Source organism: Puccinia triticina, chromosome 8A (assembly GCF_026914185.1).
Source record: "Puccinia triticina chromosome 8A, complete sequence".
In the NCBI taxonomy this organism is placed as follows: domain Eukaryota; kingdom Fungi; phylum Basidiomycota; class Pucciniomycetes; order Pucciniales; family Pucciniaceae; genus Puccinia; species Puccinia triticina.
In genome coordinates this window covers 4,612,745-4,631,169 of record NC_070565.1, presented here as the reverse complement: position 1 = coordinate 4,631,169, position 18,425 = coordinate 4,612,745, and the positions used below count along the sequence as shown (strand labels likewise).

The 18,425-nt window shown below is 47.5% G+C and overlaps 3 protein-coding genes across 3 annotated transcripts; 2 read left to right on the top strand and 1 right to left on the bottom strand.

The window, feature by feature from the left end:
* Positions 1-3,203: 3,203 nt before the first annotated feature.
* PtA15_8A471 (uncharacterized protein) lies at positions 3,204-4,777 on the top strand (the record flags this gene model as incomplete). Its single annotated transcript, XM_053171905.1, has 4 exons — positions 3,204-3,237; positions 3,420-3,506; positions 3,594-4,225; positions 4,325-4,777. 4 exons carry the CDS (start codon positions 3,204-3,206, stop codon positions 4,775-4,777), a joined length of 1,206 nt encoding a protein of 401 aa, XP_053023122.1.
* Positions 4,778-5,926: 1,149 nt separating this feature from the next.
* On the bottom strand, positions 5,927-7,289 carry PtA15_8A470 (uncharacterized protein; the record flags this gene model as incomplete). Its single annotated transcript, XM_053171904.1, has 7 exons — positions 5,927-6,117; positions 6,228-6,251; positions 6,320-6,432; positions 6,507-6,567; positions 6,655-6,926; positions 7,030-7,184; positions 7,266-7,289. The coding sequence occupies 7 exons, from the start codon at positions 7,287-7,289 to the stop codon at positions 5,927-5,929; spliced, it is 840 nt and encodes a 279-aa protein (XP_053023121.1).
* Positions 7,290-9,166: 1,877 nt separating this feature from the next.
* On the top strand, positions 9,167-11,680 carry PtA15_8A469 (uncharacterized protein; the record flags this gene model as incomplete). The annotated part of the gene is made up of 4 exons (XM_053171902.1): positions 9,167-9,352; positions 9,455-9,592; positions 9,788-10,856; positions 11,331-11,680. The coding sequence occupies 4 exons, from the start codon at positions 9,167-9,169 to the stop codon at positions 11,678-11,680; spliced, it is 1,743 nt and encodes a 580-aa protein (XP_053023120.1).
* Between the last annotated feature and the right edge of the window lie 6,745 nt (positions 11,681-18,425).

Genomic DNA, 18,425 nt, shown 5'->3' with positions numbered 1-18,425 from the left:
ACCGGCTATTGAGATGAGCCTGGTCATCCTGGCTTGAAAGTTGCTCCGTCAGGTATACCCGACGGGTCAATTTAATTACCTGACCAAAGGTGTCGGGTATTTCTTGGCAAAATACCCTCCCGTGCCCCGCCCGACCGAGTCGGATAGTCGGGTATACCCGAATGGGCCGCGGTCGGGGCCCAGCCCTAATAAGGAGTCAAACCATCTGTGAAAACCTTGGGTTTTGGCAACAGTGGGTAGGTACAGTATGTTTATTGGTAATGTACCAATATGGTAACAATTATTTACTTGCTACTGTTACCCTCAACAGTAATGGAAGTGCGTTACAAAATTGTGCCTTGGGTATTTTCATTTTTTACATTAGTTACAATATCTGGTGGTGCAGAGATTGGAAAATATATTGGCCAGAGGGGGACATTCACCCCTCTTTATTGTGTTACTCAGCGGTTAACGTGTTACTAGTAATGTAACACAATTCACACTTGAAAAAAGTGCCCTCTTGCAATACAGTCCCGGGCTTGAAAATGTTTGCAACTAATACAGATAACACCTGAATGTAGTAACGGCAAGTGTTATGCTACACAGATAAAAGTGGTTATTGTACCATATCATAACTAACCATTGTTGTTTTTGGGGCAACATGAACTCGCCTATTGATCTAGGGGCTTGATTAATTGACTCCCAGAAATTAAAATTCCAACTCCCAAAATTAACAGGAGTCAATGGGACTGGATTTTGATTTCCAAATCCAGTCTCCAGGACCAAAAACTGCCCTGGGGATTTTTTGGTCAGAATTTGCATTCCAAAAAAAAAGCATCTAATTTTGCAAAAAAGACAAAAGCATAACTGTTGACTGGGGCAACCAAAGTATGCCAAAATTTAACAGCAGGCAGAAATCCCTCTGTAGCACTCATCTTGATCTAATTCATGGCATTATCCGAGCCCAGAAAAGGGGTGTGCTTGTGCAGAGTTAGTGGAAATTTGGGGGGGTACCCGCACACGCAACAGTTACCAGGGTGCCATGGCATATGCCATCCCTGGCAGCTGTAATGATGCCATGAATATGAAAATGTGCTCTTAATAGGGGTTTCTGACTAATTTCAAATCTTGTTTTACTTTGGGGCCCCCAGTAAAGATTTATGTTTTTCTTTGCAATTTTTTGCGGGATTGGAGCTCTCATTCTTTTTTTTTAATTTCAATTTGAATTTGACTTCCAAATCCCAAAGGAACTGAGAGGAGGAAATTGTAATCTAGTCCTCTCTACTTCCTCTACTTTTAGGAGTTGGTATTACAATCAAGCCCCTTGATTTAAAATGATTGGTGGAAAATCACATTTAAGTTGGCTTTCACCAAGCCCCAAGTACCCCTAATCAAGTTAGTGGATGTTTGTGGGTGTGCAAATTTGGAGTGGTGAGATGTCACCAAAAATAGAGGTGTTGTGTCAGCTACCGGGGAACTCAGGTGTTGCTATGTTTGGCCCCACTTGAGCTCCTGAGCTCTGAAGGCTCATAACACCCCAGATGGTGACCCTGCATTTTATTCTTGTGGGAGCTAAATGTCAGGTACCACCGCAGGATAGTACCCGCAGTGGATTTGCTCTCAGAATTTGATTCATACCCACAATTTGTAGCTTTTTGCAGTTAACTATAGCTTCTGAGGCTCCAAATGAATTTTTGGGGCACAGATCTCAAAGGCAATACTGTGCTTGATACAAACAATTAGAGTGGACACACATTAAATTGCTTTGCAATAAAAGCAATTCAATTACATCTGTCAACATTCATTTGGGGCCAAAGATGCATTATGCAGAATAATAGATCAGATCTATGGGAGTCTCTAAACCCTGACTAAACCTATTAGTATAATTTCCAAGCTGGGGAAGTTTAGAGGTCAGCAAGAACTAACTTACTTTTCTAATGTATTCTCCTCGACTCCAATTTGGTCATTATGTCTTTGTGTATTACCTCTTTCAAGCTCAACTACCTGTTGGATTCCTTACATCACATAAAGATTCTTGCCACTCCCATGGTTTTTTTAACCAGCTGTAAGCAGTTGATATGCAGGAACTTGAGGGAATTTTGTGGTGTTTCTCCAACCTTCCTCAAAGGGTTTACTCAAACAAGCTTCAATGCACAGTGACTGTTGTAAATGGGTGGGGTTACAATGGAAGCTTGTTGGGAGCATCCTGCAAGTGCATGCAAACTTTGAGGTGACCCAGTTTTGGATAAGATATACAAATGTTTTATCAAGGAAAACATCTTTCCATGCAAGCTACAAGAAGATGTGACACACTAGAAAAATTGTACATGCATGTTGTACAGCCCAAGGAATCTTGGCAACCAAAATTTTGAAGAGCCATGGAATGAGAGTGGTGGGATCAGATTAGATCTAACAAATCATTGCAGCAGCAGAAGATGTAAGTCTTGAGGCAAATCCAAGGTACATATTTACAAGGTGCATGCGCGAGGCCCTTGCAGGAGAATATGGCCAAAATTTGAAGTGCACAAATTCACACCAAACACTCTTTAGATGCTCACCAGTGCTCACCCCCACAAGTCGCAATTGCTTGCAGGTCCGTTCTTCAGAGGCTGGTAGGCTTGCGGTCTTCGCACCAGCCTAGGCTGTGCCCTCTGATACAAGGGACTTTCTATGCTAAGTGAGGGTTGCACAGGTGCATGGATATTTCCGATGTAGCATTTTTTATGAATAAATCCCAGATGTATGATCGCCCATGAATGATACTTCTTTCAAATCGAATCCCGTGCTCAGAATAACTGACTTCCCCGCTTCCGCTGGTAGCCCGAAGCAAGGGCTAGCAAGCAAGCCGCTGACTTCTGCGTCTGTTTGATACTTTGTCAATTCGTATATGACGTAGTAAATTCCATCGAGAACAGAATGGAAGTTATCACAAGCACAATTCACTGCACCCACTACCTAGATGTTATATGATTGCAGGCTTAATCCTCAAAAGCATTATTTCCGGTAATTGATTCACTGTCCTGGTGTTTGATCCTTTCAGCTTGAATCGTTCATTACGGATACCTGCTCCAACCACGGCTCACAAAGGCTCAAAAATCATGTGGGCAAAGCTATTGTCACTATTATTCTCTCTGGGAGTCACTTCGATGATGACCTCCAGGCATCGATTCCTATATCCACCTCTGGACACCAGCCTGAGTCAAGTTCATGGATCACAGCATGCAATGGCATTGGCATTAAATGAGAATGCCCGTAGAGGTATGTCGCATTTTTTCGCCTTGCTTTGGGTTTAGATACAGTAATCGGTGATAAAGATTGAGACAGTTGCACATCAGTCTTTGTGCAACTATGCGCCAGTCTTTCTTGACGGCCATTGCATGCTCATTTCAAGTGACCTTCAAACTCTCTTAACACTCACTTCATTTTGGAGCTTTTTATAGAGCGCACTCGAATATTCGACATAACTCATGCGTCTGACGCCCTACACTCCAACGACATTGGCGAACACAGTGGCTGCAATCTATCAGGTAGGAAAATAGATGTTCTCAAGTTTCCAATTACAGTCTATGGAGTGTTCCCACAATAATGATGATTATTATGTTTTACTTATGTAGTGGAGGAAACGAAAAGAATTAAAGCATGGATAGTCAAAGTCGAAAAGGAATTGATCTCCCCCACTTTCAAGCGCCACTTTTTGATTCTCCATCCTGCAGAGGTAGACGCCGATTATGCTTCGGGCCGTCGAAATGTCTTGACTAACTACAAACACCCTTTCACTGCGGTATACACATTTAACGCCCGTGAACGACTTTTAAGAATTATACTGGGACTTGAGATGGTCTTTGAAGAAGCTTCAAGCATTATAGAAAGGGAGATCAGACAATGGGCCGACGAAACTCAATCTCACTCCATTTTTCTATCCGCAGAAATGTCCCTCAACCTCATGGATTACCAATTATTCAGGCTAAGCTTGTCAGACATGGTCTGGTTCGGCCTCCAAAGAAGCTCAAGAGATGCAAAACAACTTAATTTTGGTGAAATTGCTCAGATCATGTCAATTCTTTGGGAGAAGCATCCCAATCCCTCAATACAATATGGGCCTATTGAATGGACTCCAAGTCTTACTCGTCATTATCCACTGAAAAATGAAGGTACCGAAGTTCCGCGCAAGCGCAGGTTTCTTCCAGAACTGGAGTCTCGCATTAATGCTTTTCAGGATATCAGCGCTGATGGAAACGAACGAGAGGTGAGGCATTATTTTCTGGTTTCTAAAAACAAAACTCACAAATCAAGAACCCCAGAGCACTGAACTGATCAGGAAGGCTTACCTCGCTTGGTGCATCAGGCTTCCAGAGGCAAAGCGCCTGATGAAGAGGAAAATTCCAGCAAACAGCATGTACCTGATGAAGGGGAAAATTCCAGCCAACAGCATGTATCCTTACCCAGCCAACCGCATGGATCCTCACCCAGCCAACCGCATGGATCCTCACCCAGCCAACAGCATGGATCCCCGCCCAGCCAACAGCATGGATCCTCACCCAGCCAACAGCATGGATCCCCGCCAAGCCAACAGCATGGATCCTCGCCCAGCCAACAGCATGAATCCTCACCCAGCCAACAGCATGGATCCTCGCTTGAAAGCCTGCTAAATTATTTTGCTTGGGAAGCAGAACAAGATTTTGACTCGTATGTCATGGATACGACATCAAGTTCGAGCCATTGGGATTCTGGACCTTCTCGAACCGATGCCCTCCCAAATTGGTCAGCAGAGCTCGAAAAACTTCTTTTCGACGACTAATTTCTCAGCATAACCTCTAGACTTGAAAGATTCGAGATTGTTGTCTTTGAGCTGGTTCACAGATTTATGTGGCCTCTCCCATCTCAACATATGATCGTTGTGAGTCATAAGAAGTTGCTTTATCAGGATGACATTGGATATTTTGGTCCTCCCAACTCAGACAGATGAGGTTATAATTTGTTGCTCAATTCATATATTTTAAAATTTTCTTAAGTTTTGATTATGGGTTTCATATTGCTTCCGTCTTCGCTCATATATTGTTTTCTCAGAAGGAAACGTGGCTGTTCTGCAGGCCCACCAGAGACCTCATCTCTTTGCCTTTCTGATCTCGTGCACATGTGAGCTTTGGCGATGCCATTTGTCCACTTTTTCTAATAGGAACAAACTTGTAGATGTTTGTGCCATGCATAGTGGATGAAAACACAGGATTTATCATAATTTGAGGGTCCGGTCCCAAATCCTGCGTACCACAGACGCTCAAACGCACCTCGAAATTCCTAGGGTTGATCTTGGAAAGCGGATTCATAAAATTTGCTAAGGCTTATTTTTCTGCTAGGGTTAAGATATTCTTGCGAGAACATCATGTTTAGTGACGCGGCAACCTTTGCCAGGTTCGAAAATCCCCGGAAAGTATGGCACACTACACTTGCCCTCATTTCCGGGATGCTAGCAATGAAGTCACCCTCATTAAATGGATGACTTCCCGTCGTTGTTTAGAGAGCTCTAGATGCCCCTCTAAATCCTAAATTAAGACAGCTATCAAAAACTCAACCAGTGCACATGAAGTTAATGAACTCTAGGGTTAGGAAAACATTTTCCTTTTGGTCAAAAATTAAGAATTTGGGTTTGTAAATTGAGATCTGGGAGGCTCCCAGACTCGACGGGAAGTCCTCCAATATCTGTTTTTGACATATCGAATAAAGTTACACTCAAAATCAAATCTATGTTTGTGAAAATACGAGTAAAATTACAATCCAATCTATTTTGGTGACACTAGGAATAAAAATCCACGTTCTTTATGCACAGCTACAATTGAGTGGCCGAAGGCTTATGAAAGAGGGGATGAGGGCTCATTTGAAACGGGAAGAGATGAAAAGTGATAAAAGACGGATTATAGAATAATTTACTGTGGAGAGATGATAAATTGGCTCAGGACTTTTCTCTGCCTTTGGGGCACTCCGCTTCATCCATCTGAATGATCACATTGGATTTTGCAACGCCTACCGAGTTCGAAGAAATGAAATCGTTCGCCAAATTCGGAAGGTCGGCAGTCGCAGTTTCTTCTACGCACGGCTTCAAGAATCGATAAGCCAGACCGTTAAGGGCTGCAGCTGACATGGCTAAATAAATCCAAGTTACGGAAATGAAGACTTTCCAGACAATCAGTATCGCCGAGCAAATCAGGAAAGTATATAAAGATAACAGTACAAACGGTCTCGCATCTACTGACCTGGTAGCCAAAATATCCAATCAGCTGTAGTTGTTTTTTTTTAAATATCAGTGTCTTATTCTAACTTTAAGAAATTTCTGATTGGTCCTTACTAGATTCAAATTTGAATATTGCGACCGAGCTCGCCCAACATCTTGTAGGAAAGCCATTCGTACCTCCGTATGCTTTGACTGGGGCGAAATCAGATGTTGCAAAGATAAACAATCTGTGAAGATTTGTTTCCAGAAAAGACAAATCAGCTTATTTGCAGAGATGAGAGCGGTTTGAAGTGGTACCAACGCTAGAGTCAGGCTATTCAAGATTGGGGTGATCTGCTGAGAAGAATATTGATCCGGGGGGCCTGTTGTGGAAGTATTAAAGCCTTCACGATTCGGGGAGGCATCAGGACAAGAAACTCACAGATTTGAGCATGTTGAAACTCACTGACCATACATCATTGCGATGACGCAAATAGCCCCCATGAATTCAAATATGAAGACATGGAGCGCATTGAACTGTGGTGTAGGATTGAAGTAACATCCGTAATTCTCTATCTCACTCGCCCTGGAACCTAAACTGAGCGCTAGTAGTATACCAGCAAAAGTAGCTCCAATCATTTGGGCAAATAGATAATAAAGCGCCTGGATGGGTGGTGTAATTCCAGCCACGCAAAAAGATATAGTGACGATCGGGCTGACGTGTCCTCCAGTCAGGGGACCCCTGGAATAAGATGCCAAGTTGGTTGCACGATTGGATAGATTAAGTCAGTTCCAGTTCCATTTTTGTCTGTTAGAGCTCGAGAGTCAACCGTACTATGACTGACATGATTCGAATCAATAATGTGACAAATATGGCGACTGCGATGGAAAGATATACACTCTCGTAAAAGGAGCTGTCCGTATTTGACATTGAGGATAACGAAGTTAAGAGAACACCAAAGAACCACACGGTAACCATAGAAGCGAATCCTTCGAGGCTCTTTCGGTTTGATTTAGCGTTTGGATCAGGTAAAGTTGTGTGCGGGAGAGAAGTAAGAAGAGGAGGAAGAGCTCTACTCACAGCGGATTTCATCAGGGTGAGCATCTCACTCTTTGGGCGGATGTCTTCAGGAGCCGAGGGAAACGCTGCAAAAATCGTAGAGGTTGTGAATCGACTCTCTTGGGACTGCTTTGTTAAAGCCCTTATACAACTTGAAAAGCGAGAGCTGACGCCGGGCCAACTAAACTAAACAATAGCTTGGAAGTTCTCGAAGAAAGACAACCCAGTCGTGGCCCAATTGTGAGGTGTAGACAATCGGGCTGGAATGTCTAATAAATTAAGAGTGGCAAGCAAATCCCCCCTTTTTTTTCGAATGGTCACATGAAGCGTTGATCAGTCAGTTTTTTGCAGATTCCTCTGACTCGCAGCTATCTGAACAGGTTCGTCGCTGCCAACAAGCCGCCGCGCCCATCTCGCTCTAGGAGCCTACGCTTAGTCAAGTTCGTTATTCTTCTTAGCTCCCCAATGATATCGTCACATCAGGCCAAATGCCACTTGGTTGCCGTCCTCTGCTGGTCCAATGTGCGTAGTCCTTGGTCCCCACTCGTCAGTCCTCGTCTTCTCCCCCTCCCCAAGCGCCACGTCGGTTCCCGTTGCGTTGTCTATTTGCGTAGGCGCGTTCTCTCCTCTACCAACTCAAACTATCCTACTCGCCTTGCTGTCTGGAGGCTTCAACAGCGCTCCGGTTAACGACGAAGTTGTCGGTTTATTCATCATGCATTGCCCTCCTCAATTAAGGCCGATGGTTGAACTTAGCAGCAAATGTTTTCGTTTTCATTTGAGTGCCGTCACCAAGGAATGCCCGTGCTGATCAGTTGTTGTGATGGGCAATATCCCCAGTCATGCCCTGCTGGAACTGTCCGTGCCTCTGCGCTAACACCACTCCTGAACTTTTTCGTTTTATGTTTAGAGTAGGCCCCACCTCCGGCAGCAATGAGATCAACAAGTTTCTCAGGCAAACTCCGCCGCGGGAGCTATGTATCCTGCCCTGCCACCCCACATTTAGCTCCTCAAACAACAAAATTCAGGGCCGTCCCGGTGGCTATGCGCTATGAGCCTCGGGAGCTCAGCTGATGCCAGAGCTGGAGAGCTAAGCTCCCGTGACACTACGTCTTGCACTCCTAACGGCATAGCCCGGCCATCGATGGGAATACACAATCGTCTCGATGACCGGCATAGACCAGTCATCGAGAGGAGTGCCCGCTCCTATCGATGGCCGGCATGGACCGGCCTTTGAGGGGAAAACACACCCGAGAGGCTACTGTTTGTCTCCCCTTCTTGACGCGATGATCAAGAGACCATGATCAGGGGAGGTGAAAGGCAGCTTTTTGCGCTCAGAATAGCTTCCGTGCGGTGCATGCCGCAGCAGCTCGGAAGCTCACGTGATGCTATTTTTTTGGTACATAAATTGCTCCGCAGATATACACCCGCGGTGGCCGAGTTGCTGGAACCTCAGTCGGCGACCCGATTTCATGCAGTTTGAGACATATTTACAATGAAAGTGGAAAAACGAAGGATGGATAGGGAGGGGAGTGCTTGCGTCTGGGTGGCCGAATGGTGCTGTCCGGAGTTCTGCGGGTGGTGGGAGGTGCAAGGGCATGGATAGGTTAGCAGCTGCCATGTTTGTTTGGTATGGAGGTGTTTGGGAGGGGAGTGGGTGGTGATCAGAGTAACTATGAATAATTAAGGTAATAACGCTCTTTGCCGATGTGAGGGCTCGCGAGTATTATGCGGTAAAGTTTTCCTCCTTTGGATGGGTGATGAAGAGTGGGGGGATGAGATGGGACTAACCTTTGGGTGTGTGTGTGTGTGTGTGGGTGATTCTTGGGTTGGTTTTTCGGATTAAAGAAGGCTGGGCGGGTGGGGGTGGAGTTGTGGGTGGGTTAGGGTTGTGGGTGGGCGGGGGTCCCCCGTGGGGTGGGATGGTGCGGGCTCCGATTGGTCAGGGGCTGGCCATCGGCGGCGGCCATCGGCAGGAGCAGTTGACCACGAACCACGAGCTGGGCCAGCACAGGATGCCCGCCAAGACGAGCAAGAACCCAGCGACAGCGACAACGAACACCATCCAGGCCCAGCAGAGGAAATCAGCCAGCCAAGCCACCCTGGTCGTCAGCAGATCGAAAGCCAACCTCCACAAGAAACGCCCCAACGGACTCTCCAGAAACAGCACCAGCCTCAGCCTCGCCAAGCCAGCACCACTCAGCCAGCAGAAGAAACCAGGACGGACAGCCCGCAAGGGCGCATTCAAGGGCGCACTCGACCCGGACCCAGACGACGACCAAGACAGCAACAACCACCACCAGCCACAAAGCCACACCCACACCCCCAGCCAGGACGAAGCCAGCTGGGTCAGCGAACCAAGCACGAGATGCACAACACCCACACTCCAGCAACCACTGCCCAACACCGACCACCTCCAACTGCAACTACCCAACCCACTCTCCCCCTCAAGCCTCCTGCCCGACTCACCCCACCACCACCCACGCCCATCCACTTCTCAGCCCACCCCAACCACCCCACAGCCCCAGCCATCCACCTCACAGCCTGAGCCATCCACCTCACAGCCCGAGCCATCCACCTCACAGCCTGAGCCATCCACCTCACAGCCCGAGCCACAGCCCGAGCCATCTCCCCAGAGAGACACGCCGCTCGAAAGACCCGAACCGGAGTCAAGAGGTCGCTCCAAGAGCCGCCATCGCCCCCATGAGGACAGGAGCACACGCTCCGAAGTCTCCCAGCACTCCGGCGCCCACCAGGCCCCCCTCCAAACCCTACCCGAGCCACCCGACCAACAATCTCCGACCAGGCGTGATAGCCTGCGATCAAAGGGCAAGGGCAAGGCCTCGCCAGGCTCGTCCCAAAAGCAGGCCGTCTCCGCCAAACGCTCGTCGATCAACTCGGTCCGCTCGCTGAGCTCGCTGGTCATCTTCCACAACGACTGCTTGCTGAGGAGCAGCACCAGTCGGACCGGCCTCAAGCGGGTCGACAGCTCCGCCTCCGTCGTCCTCCCCCCCAAGATCGACACCACCGAGGCGGTCATCTCGCTCAACGGCAAGGCCACCTTCAACCCCACCCTCATGTCCATCTCCGACTTCCCCGCCGAGACTCTCTCCACCCCGAACACCGCCCTCTCTTCCCCCGTCCCCACCTCCTCCAAGGCCCCCTTCTCCACCACCCTCCCCGATTCCCCGCACGCTCCATCCCTCCAACAGCCCGGCCATCGAGCTCCCTCCTGCTCACCCAGTCCCGCTCGTCTCGACCAGTCGGAATGTGCCCGGAGACTCAAGAAGTACTCGCACGTCAACCGGCCCAGCCAGCTGATCAACATGAAGGCCGCCAACGACGCCTCCGTCGGACTCCTCAGCTCGCTCCTCAGCCCGGGCCTCACCTTCGCAAAGTCTCGGCGATCCGGCGAGACGAGCACCGGCCAGCAGGGACCCGGGTACTTCGACAGCTTCCGCAGCCTCGTCGGCATGAGCACCCTGCTCGACCCTGACGAGCCCGCAGGCCCTTCTTCCAACAAGCCCGAGCCCGGCCTGGACCGGCCCCTCCGGCGCTCGTCCGGCGAGCCGGAGCCAGCTCGGCCCAGGACGACGGCCAAGCGGGAAGCCCGCTCGGGCATCAGCCTTAACGGGGTCCGATACCCGTTTGCCCAGTCCCAGAAGCTGCTCGGCCTTCCCCGGCCGACGCTTCCGAAGCCGGCCGTGCCCGGCCTCATCACCACCTGTGGCCCGCAGCCGGTGGTCTCCAAGTTCCTGGGCCCCCGGCCGACGCCTCCTACGACGGGGGGGCCGCCGGCCGGCGCATCGGCCAGCACGCAGCCGAGTCCCAGCGGGGCGGAGCCCCCCGCCACCGTCCGCTCCCCCGACTCGCCCTCCTCCTCCTCAACCCAGCCCTCGTCGCGCAGACAGAAACCGGGGGACCAGCTGAGCCGGATCCAGAAGAAGCTGCTCATGGAGCGCGATCGGCCCATCTCGCCCACCCTCTTCGACCCCCCCGACCCGCCCTGCTCGCCCGCCCGCCCGCCCTCCTCCTCGTCCACTTCCGCTCCGCTGCCCCCGCCCTCGTATCTTATCCGCTCGCTAGGGGGACAGACCGGGCCGTTGCCGTTCATCCCGTTCAACCTTCTGCCCTCCGACGACCCGCTCCCGCCCTCCTCCCTTCCCCACCGCGCCTCCTCCTCCGAGTCCTCCGAGTCCGCCAACCCTCGTCCCTCTACACTCGCCAGTCAGCCCGGGAACGCCGACCAGCCCCAGCGCCTCAACCAGCCCGCGCTGAAGGCCAAACAGGCCCTCTCCATCAAGATCTGGAGGAACTCGCTGATCGACGAGGTCGAGCAGGTGCTCACGGACCACGAATCTAACACCAGGTTCAGGAACCCGCTCTTCGAGTCCCTCATCCGCGTCGCTTCTTCCGACCATCCCCACCACCCCTGATCCTCCTCCCTCCCCCCGATCGTCTTTCTTGGCTCGCGTCTCTTGCCTATCCCGCTCCTTCGTCATCTGCCCCCCGCCTCCTCACTCGCCCGATCCCCCTCATTAGCGCTTCTTTCCATTAATCGATCGCCGTCTCTTGCTTCTGTTCTGTCCCGGCCCGCCCTGCTTCCTCCTTTCCTTCCTCTTTTGTCTCAGCCTTCCTTCACCACCCAATTGCCCTACTACCAACATATATATATATATATATATATCTACTACGTATTGTTTAAGTAATAGTCAATATATAATTGTATGTGGGTGTGATGTTACGTGTATATATCGATCTCTTTTCTTTCTTCTTTATGCTGCGCCCTCTTCCACCCCCGTATAACTTATCTCCTTGCCGTGTGTTTATTCTCTTGCCGCCACCTAATATAATACTAGTATTGCTCATCATGACCCACAGATATTCGCATTTTTTTAAAGGGGAAAAGAAAGGGGGGGAGTGGGGCTTGATGGTCTATGGAGAGGGGGCCTTTTCTGCTGTCGAGCGGCGCGCTTTGGCCACGGTTGGCGGCTGGACGGGACTGGGAGCCGTCTATGTGGACAAGGGCGCCCGTTTGGACGCCGTGTTAAACGTGATGAATTGGGAAACTTCTGGAAGCACAGACTTTCTCAGATTTTGTAGGGAAATCTAGATGGATCTAGGGGCTGGGACAACCAAGCCCAGACTTCCCTGTGAAATCTTGAAAAATCTGAGGTCCCGGGTTGTTGGGAAGGCCTCCATTATCAGGTTTATAATGTGCAAACCCGAATTTGCCCCCTCCTCCACCAGATTTCTAGAGCCCCTGGCAGTGCAGCCCTCAGACATTGTGAATCTGATGATTTATGATGTATAATGGGGCCCTCAGGGGGATATACTTCCTCACATTTGTCTATATAAGGATCTCTCTCCCCCCAGTTGTCTTTCCCTCAGTTCAGTACTCCCTAGCTATTTACATACCACCCCAGACTTACCCTTACCACCATCTCTCATCACAGCCCTCATATTTGTAAATAACCGCTGAGCTCACTCTCAACTCTCACAGCATGTGTTGGTCTGAGAGCTGAAGCTGGGTTATTGTTATGAGCTGTAGCGCGGGCTCTGCAGCACAGACTCACATGTACATAGACTACATGTACATGTCACGGACCATACTCAAGGTTCGAGAGGCTGGAGATCCAAGCCTCTTCCTCATCCTGCAATCTACCATCTTGCACTATGAAAAAAACTTGAGAAACTGCTGCCAGTTGATGTCAGCCTTAGAGTCAACTCAGCTGACCTAAAAGCTGCCTTTTTCTACCTTTTACATATGAATCACCAGGGGAGAATTTGACACACTCTCCAGAGAGTGCCAGAGTATAATTTTATGTTGTTCTGGGTCTGATGTGAGTCTGATGTGGATTAGGAAATGATTGATAAATTCTTCAGAAGTCAATGGGAAGTGTGTTGGAAGTGATGCCAAATTATCACAGGACCTTATTCAATGTTGTATAGAACCACTTGATTTTCTAAGTATAACTTAATTACAATCTGTCATGAAATCATAGTTAATCAATGCCCAACTATTACTCATTTATGGTGAATTTCTGCTAATCAATTTCTCTATGTCAAAGGGGTTCCAAACAACGTAAATGTTACCTGCGGGGGCTTTAATGGCTTTCTGACCAGTTTTTACTTGTAATGGAGCTGTGAAAGGCGCCTCCAGTGATCTGTCACCCTAATGTACGCGCGTACACGAAGGTGACATTGGCAAAGTGGAAAAAAACTCACATGCATGTGCATGGAGACATTGGAAAACAAACAAATACAAAAACAACTCACAAGCTTATATATGTTAAGAAGGCAGGATGTCTATCTGAAATCTGTGACCACACACCTCCAAGCTTGACTTGACTCATATTTTAACCCTACTTTCATCATTTTTTGGCTGAATTCCAGATGATACCAGCCTTCTTTAGCAAAATATGCCAATTCAGATGGGCCTTTCACATCATTCTCACAGGGATGTACATGTTGTTGATCTGCGGGAGGCCCAACCTGCAATTTGTAACAAACTTGCACACACGCACATTACAGTTAGATTAGAAAAGTGAAAACAATTACCACCTTCATGCACATATAAATAATATGAATTGAAAACCAATCATTCATCTTAATTACCAAACACTTCAAATGGAATTATGCTTTGATTGTGGCCATTGTGTCTTAGTGGTTTCAACCGTATTCCAGTTTTTTTCCATTTGACTTCTTCATGACTTTTGGATTGTTTATGCCTGAATACAGGATCAGTTTCAAATCATTTGTGGATTAGTTCCAGAATTTTTCATTAATTCTTGCACTACTTTCATCAAAGGCATCCAGCACAGTTGTGGAAAAAGGGTACAGTATGGCACTCTCTGGAGAGTGCGTCAAAATCTCCCCTGGTGAATTACTTCATATCTTTTTCATCTTAAGAGATAACCTTAATTAGACTTCATATTCTGTTTCATCATGCAATTTTAACCCTAGTTACAACTTACCAATTCCTTGTAACTATGCTCCTTCCCTGAGTTATTGAGTTGTGGCGCGCATGCGCAGTTGTGACGTGTCAGCGCTACTAGGCGCGCCAAACCACATGTACATATGTAAATTACATAAGCAAACTGTGAAAATTTTCTTAGTCAGGATCCCCCTTGCCTGAGGCGGATCTACAGACTTCAGCACACCAGAACCACCACCCAGATAACCTCAGGATCACCACCAAAGAGTTTACAACACTCCCAGTATACCTACCGTCACAGGCGCCTAGGATATTGACAGTAAGTAACCTCTTTATCTGAACCTTGTTTATCTCAGAGGTACAACTCTGTGTCTTGCTTGATCTGCTCTTTTCTGTTGGTTTTTATCTTCTTCTTGATCACAGGGCTGTCCCTCCAAATCTACTGGCCTTTGCCTCAATCTTGATCACAGGGCTGTCCCTTCTTATCAGTTGGCCTTTGCCTCAAATCTAGGTTACAGAGCTGTCCCTCAGGTTTCCCTTTGTGAACCTAGACTATCCAGAAGGAAGCTAAAAAATTGTGGCTGGATTAAACTTATCTAATCCAGATACCCTCCTGAGAGGAAGCTGTAGCTTTTTTCTAGCACAGATTAGCAGCACTCTTCTGAAGAGTAGCATTGCCAGTGGACGTGCATTCCCACTAGATTAAACTAGTACTTCTCTTTATCCTGATCCTGCTCTGTTTCTCTCTCTTTCTCTCTTTCTCTTATAGTTGAATTTTCTTTATCCAAAGAAATCCAACTATTGCCCCCCCCCATTTCTTGTGCCCTGCTGTCACTATAGAGACTCAGGCTCACAATTGGGGGCCTCATTGGGAAAATTACTCACCTATCCATAATTCTAGACTGCTATAAAGCCAAAGGACTGATCATCCTGACTAAATCTAACAAAAAACTCTTAAAATTCGAAAAAAATAACTTTAAAATTTTTTCTACATATCCTACTAACACTAAAATTCTTCCAAAATTATCTGAAATTGCTTTTATATTGATAAATTTCCTAACTGAACCCTTGAAATTTTTTTTTACGTCCTGTGTACTCGTGAAAGTGCAGAATTGCAACTCCTCCGCGCCGCTATTTATCCCTTCGTTGGACTTATCCTCCCCAGAACCCTCTATATCTTCGGATCAAGAAGAGATAGCGAAGAACGGAGTAAGCTCAAAAGATTCTGCTGCTTCTTATCTACAATGACCGCAGCTTACTGTAAAAAATTCTTGACGGCGTAGACTAGCGCAGACGAAGAAAATTACGACGACAAAATAATAGCAAATCCGTGTAACGGCAATTTGATCAGTAGCACCGCGTGGACTCCTATTGCTACAGCAAAAGCGCCGAAAACTCGTCAAAAAAGGACCGTAGCTCCTGTTAATATAGCCGAGTGGACTTCTAACTCCTCAGCGAAGCCAAGCGCAAAGGAAAATAAGAAAAAAACGTCTTCTACTACTAGGAAAAGCAAGAGGATTTCCGCTAAAACTAAATCCTCAGGTATTTTACTTTAAACAATCTTTAAATCTTTTTCTCCTACTTTTTCTCACAATTTCTTACGCGTAATTGCAATGCCTCCCCACCTCAGAAATGGCAGAGACCAGCCCAGCCGCCAAAGAACGGCTTTGAAGGGCTAGAAGCAGCCTTGCCAGAACTACAGGAGGACTTCCTCAAGCTCCCGGAAGAGGAGCCGCTCCCCCCAGACACCGGGATCCCTCCGGCTCTATACCAGCCAAGAGAGACATCTATAGCTCTAGCGTCAAGCAGATCCACGCCGGTCCCGCGGCCTATCGACAGGGAAAAAATAGATTTAACGGTGAACCCTCCTCAGACGAGTCAACCGCCCTCCTAGCCTATCAACCCAGAGGGCTTGAGACCCACGGCGCCGTCCAATCTAGCCCTCCTTCCGTACACTCAGAGCCCTTGACGGGAGGCGTCCTCCGGACCTATGGATCTTATCCTGGAAGAGGAGGAACTATCCAGCCTCATCAGCATGTTCAACGAGCAGTTTGACCTCTTTGTCCGCGCCAGGGAGGCGCAGAACACGTTAACCATGAAGCGCCTCCTCTCCCAAGCTTCTCTGACGCAGGAGATGATAATAGAACTAGTTGGGAGGACAGATGGTATCCGTCTCTGTCAAGAATGGATACCCAGAGACGAGCTACACAACCTGGAAGTGTCCTTAATGAATCAGAACAACGGCCCAGGACCGCAGAACTCGACAGCGCAAATAACCCGGCCTCATTCACAGCTAGCCATGGTGCCACACACCAGTCAGCAACCTATTCTAGCGACGCCAACGCCAGAACCCACGGGTTCTCAACTACAGGCCATAGCGCAAGAGTTCCAGGGTACTATCCCCCTCAATCAACCCCAGTTTCAACCACTGCCGCAATCTCAGCCGCGCCCAGAGAGCCAGCATTACCAAGGACCTCCAATGGCGCCGCCGCCACCGCCGCAGACACTCCAAGTGAGGCCACCACCAGCTTCTATACCGCGAGAGGTGGTTCAGTTATTCCGCCCCAGCCCGCATCATCAGACTGGCGGCTACAATCCACACCTTTATCCTCCAATGCCGCAAGAATTTGCAGGCCACAACCCCCCCATCCTCAAAACAACTGGAGACGCCCCCAGGACGACACTCAGAGAGTTCTAGAAATAGGAGAATACCTAATGAGAGCAACACAAGGAGTGAGGAGAGGCTATGGACGCGGGAGAGCCAGGGGGAGAGGCCCTTATTAGATGAATCTTTGCCTAAAAGTTCTTTAAGTAGTGATTCCCCACTAGGCCTTAGTTTAGATATTGACAATCTCTCTGATCCTTCAAATAGATAATTTTTCCTCAATAATCTTAACACTGAAATGTCTAGAAATGGCCCTTTGTTTCTAGAAGAAAAATTACAAGTCCTGTTCTCTAAATTTCTCTCTGAATTATCTGGTACTGTTGAAACCATTCCTGGTACTCTTCTTGAATCTTGTGTCAGCAATTTTAAAGATGTCCTGAATCATTCCATTCTTGATCTGTTTAAAAATGAATTCATTCCCTTTTTGCTTGATCAAATCCTGAACAACATAGGTGAAAGTGCCAGAGAGAAGTCCACAGTGAATAACAATGTGTTAGAACAACTGAAGAAACACATAGATGAGAAGTTTGAGACAGTTCAAGATTTAATTCTGGTAAATGAATCCCAATGCCATTCTAACATGGATACAATTGGTCAAAATCTGAAAGATTTTGAAGAGAAAGTGAGCAACAATCTTTCATCCATTGGTAATCAGATCAATGACCTTCATGCCAATGAGCACAACAGATTTGAACAATCTAAGAGGAGATTCAGTGACATATCTTCTGTAGTAAACTCTGTGAGCTCAAAGCTGGATTCCTTGATAATACCAGATGACAGAGACCAACCCCCTCATCTCTTGTACAATAATCCCTTTCAGAATGTCCACCATGAGCAACGACAGGAACACAGAGCCCCTCCTCCTGTTCCTACTCCTGAACCCCAGAGACCATCAAGAGATAACTCCCCCAAGCCTGCAAGCAATACTCCTGATGCAAATGCTCAAGAAGAGTTCCCCTACATTGATCATGGAACAGTAGACTTTGAAATGAGGAAGGAATTGTGGAAAGGTATCCCTAAGAATGGAGACTGGGAGAAATTCTCTGGAGAATTGCCTTACAATCATGAACTTTGGATTAAAAACACTGATATCCTTGTCAGAGACTACTTGATGCTATATAATATGATAATCAGTAGATTAACAATCCTGTTGACTGACACAGCAAGGAATTGGTACCTAGGCATCAGAGATCAGTATGGAAACAAATCTTGGGCCTGGTGGAAGAATGCCATCAGAAATAAGTTTGGCGCTGAGAACTGGAAATGGAAAATGCAACAGGAGTTTGAGAATGATCACTTTACCTATGATTATGGTTGTCAAAGTTGGAATTCATGCATGCATAAATGCGTAAATCATAAATTCATAAAAATTCTTTGGCTGGGAAAGCCAAAGATTACTTAAGCAGATTGGTGAGATCCCCTGCAAACAAAGTTTTATGAATTTATGATTTATGCATTTATACATGCATGAAATTCAACTTTGAAGACCATAGATGGGAGGAAAATCCATAAATGGTTTGGTAATCAGAGAGAAAGACTGAAAGCTTATCAACCTGAACTCAGTGAGTATCTTATTTGT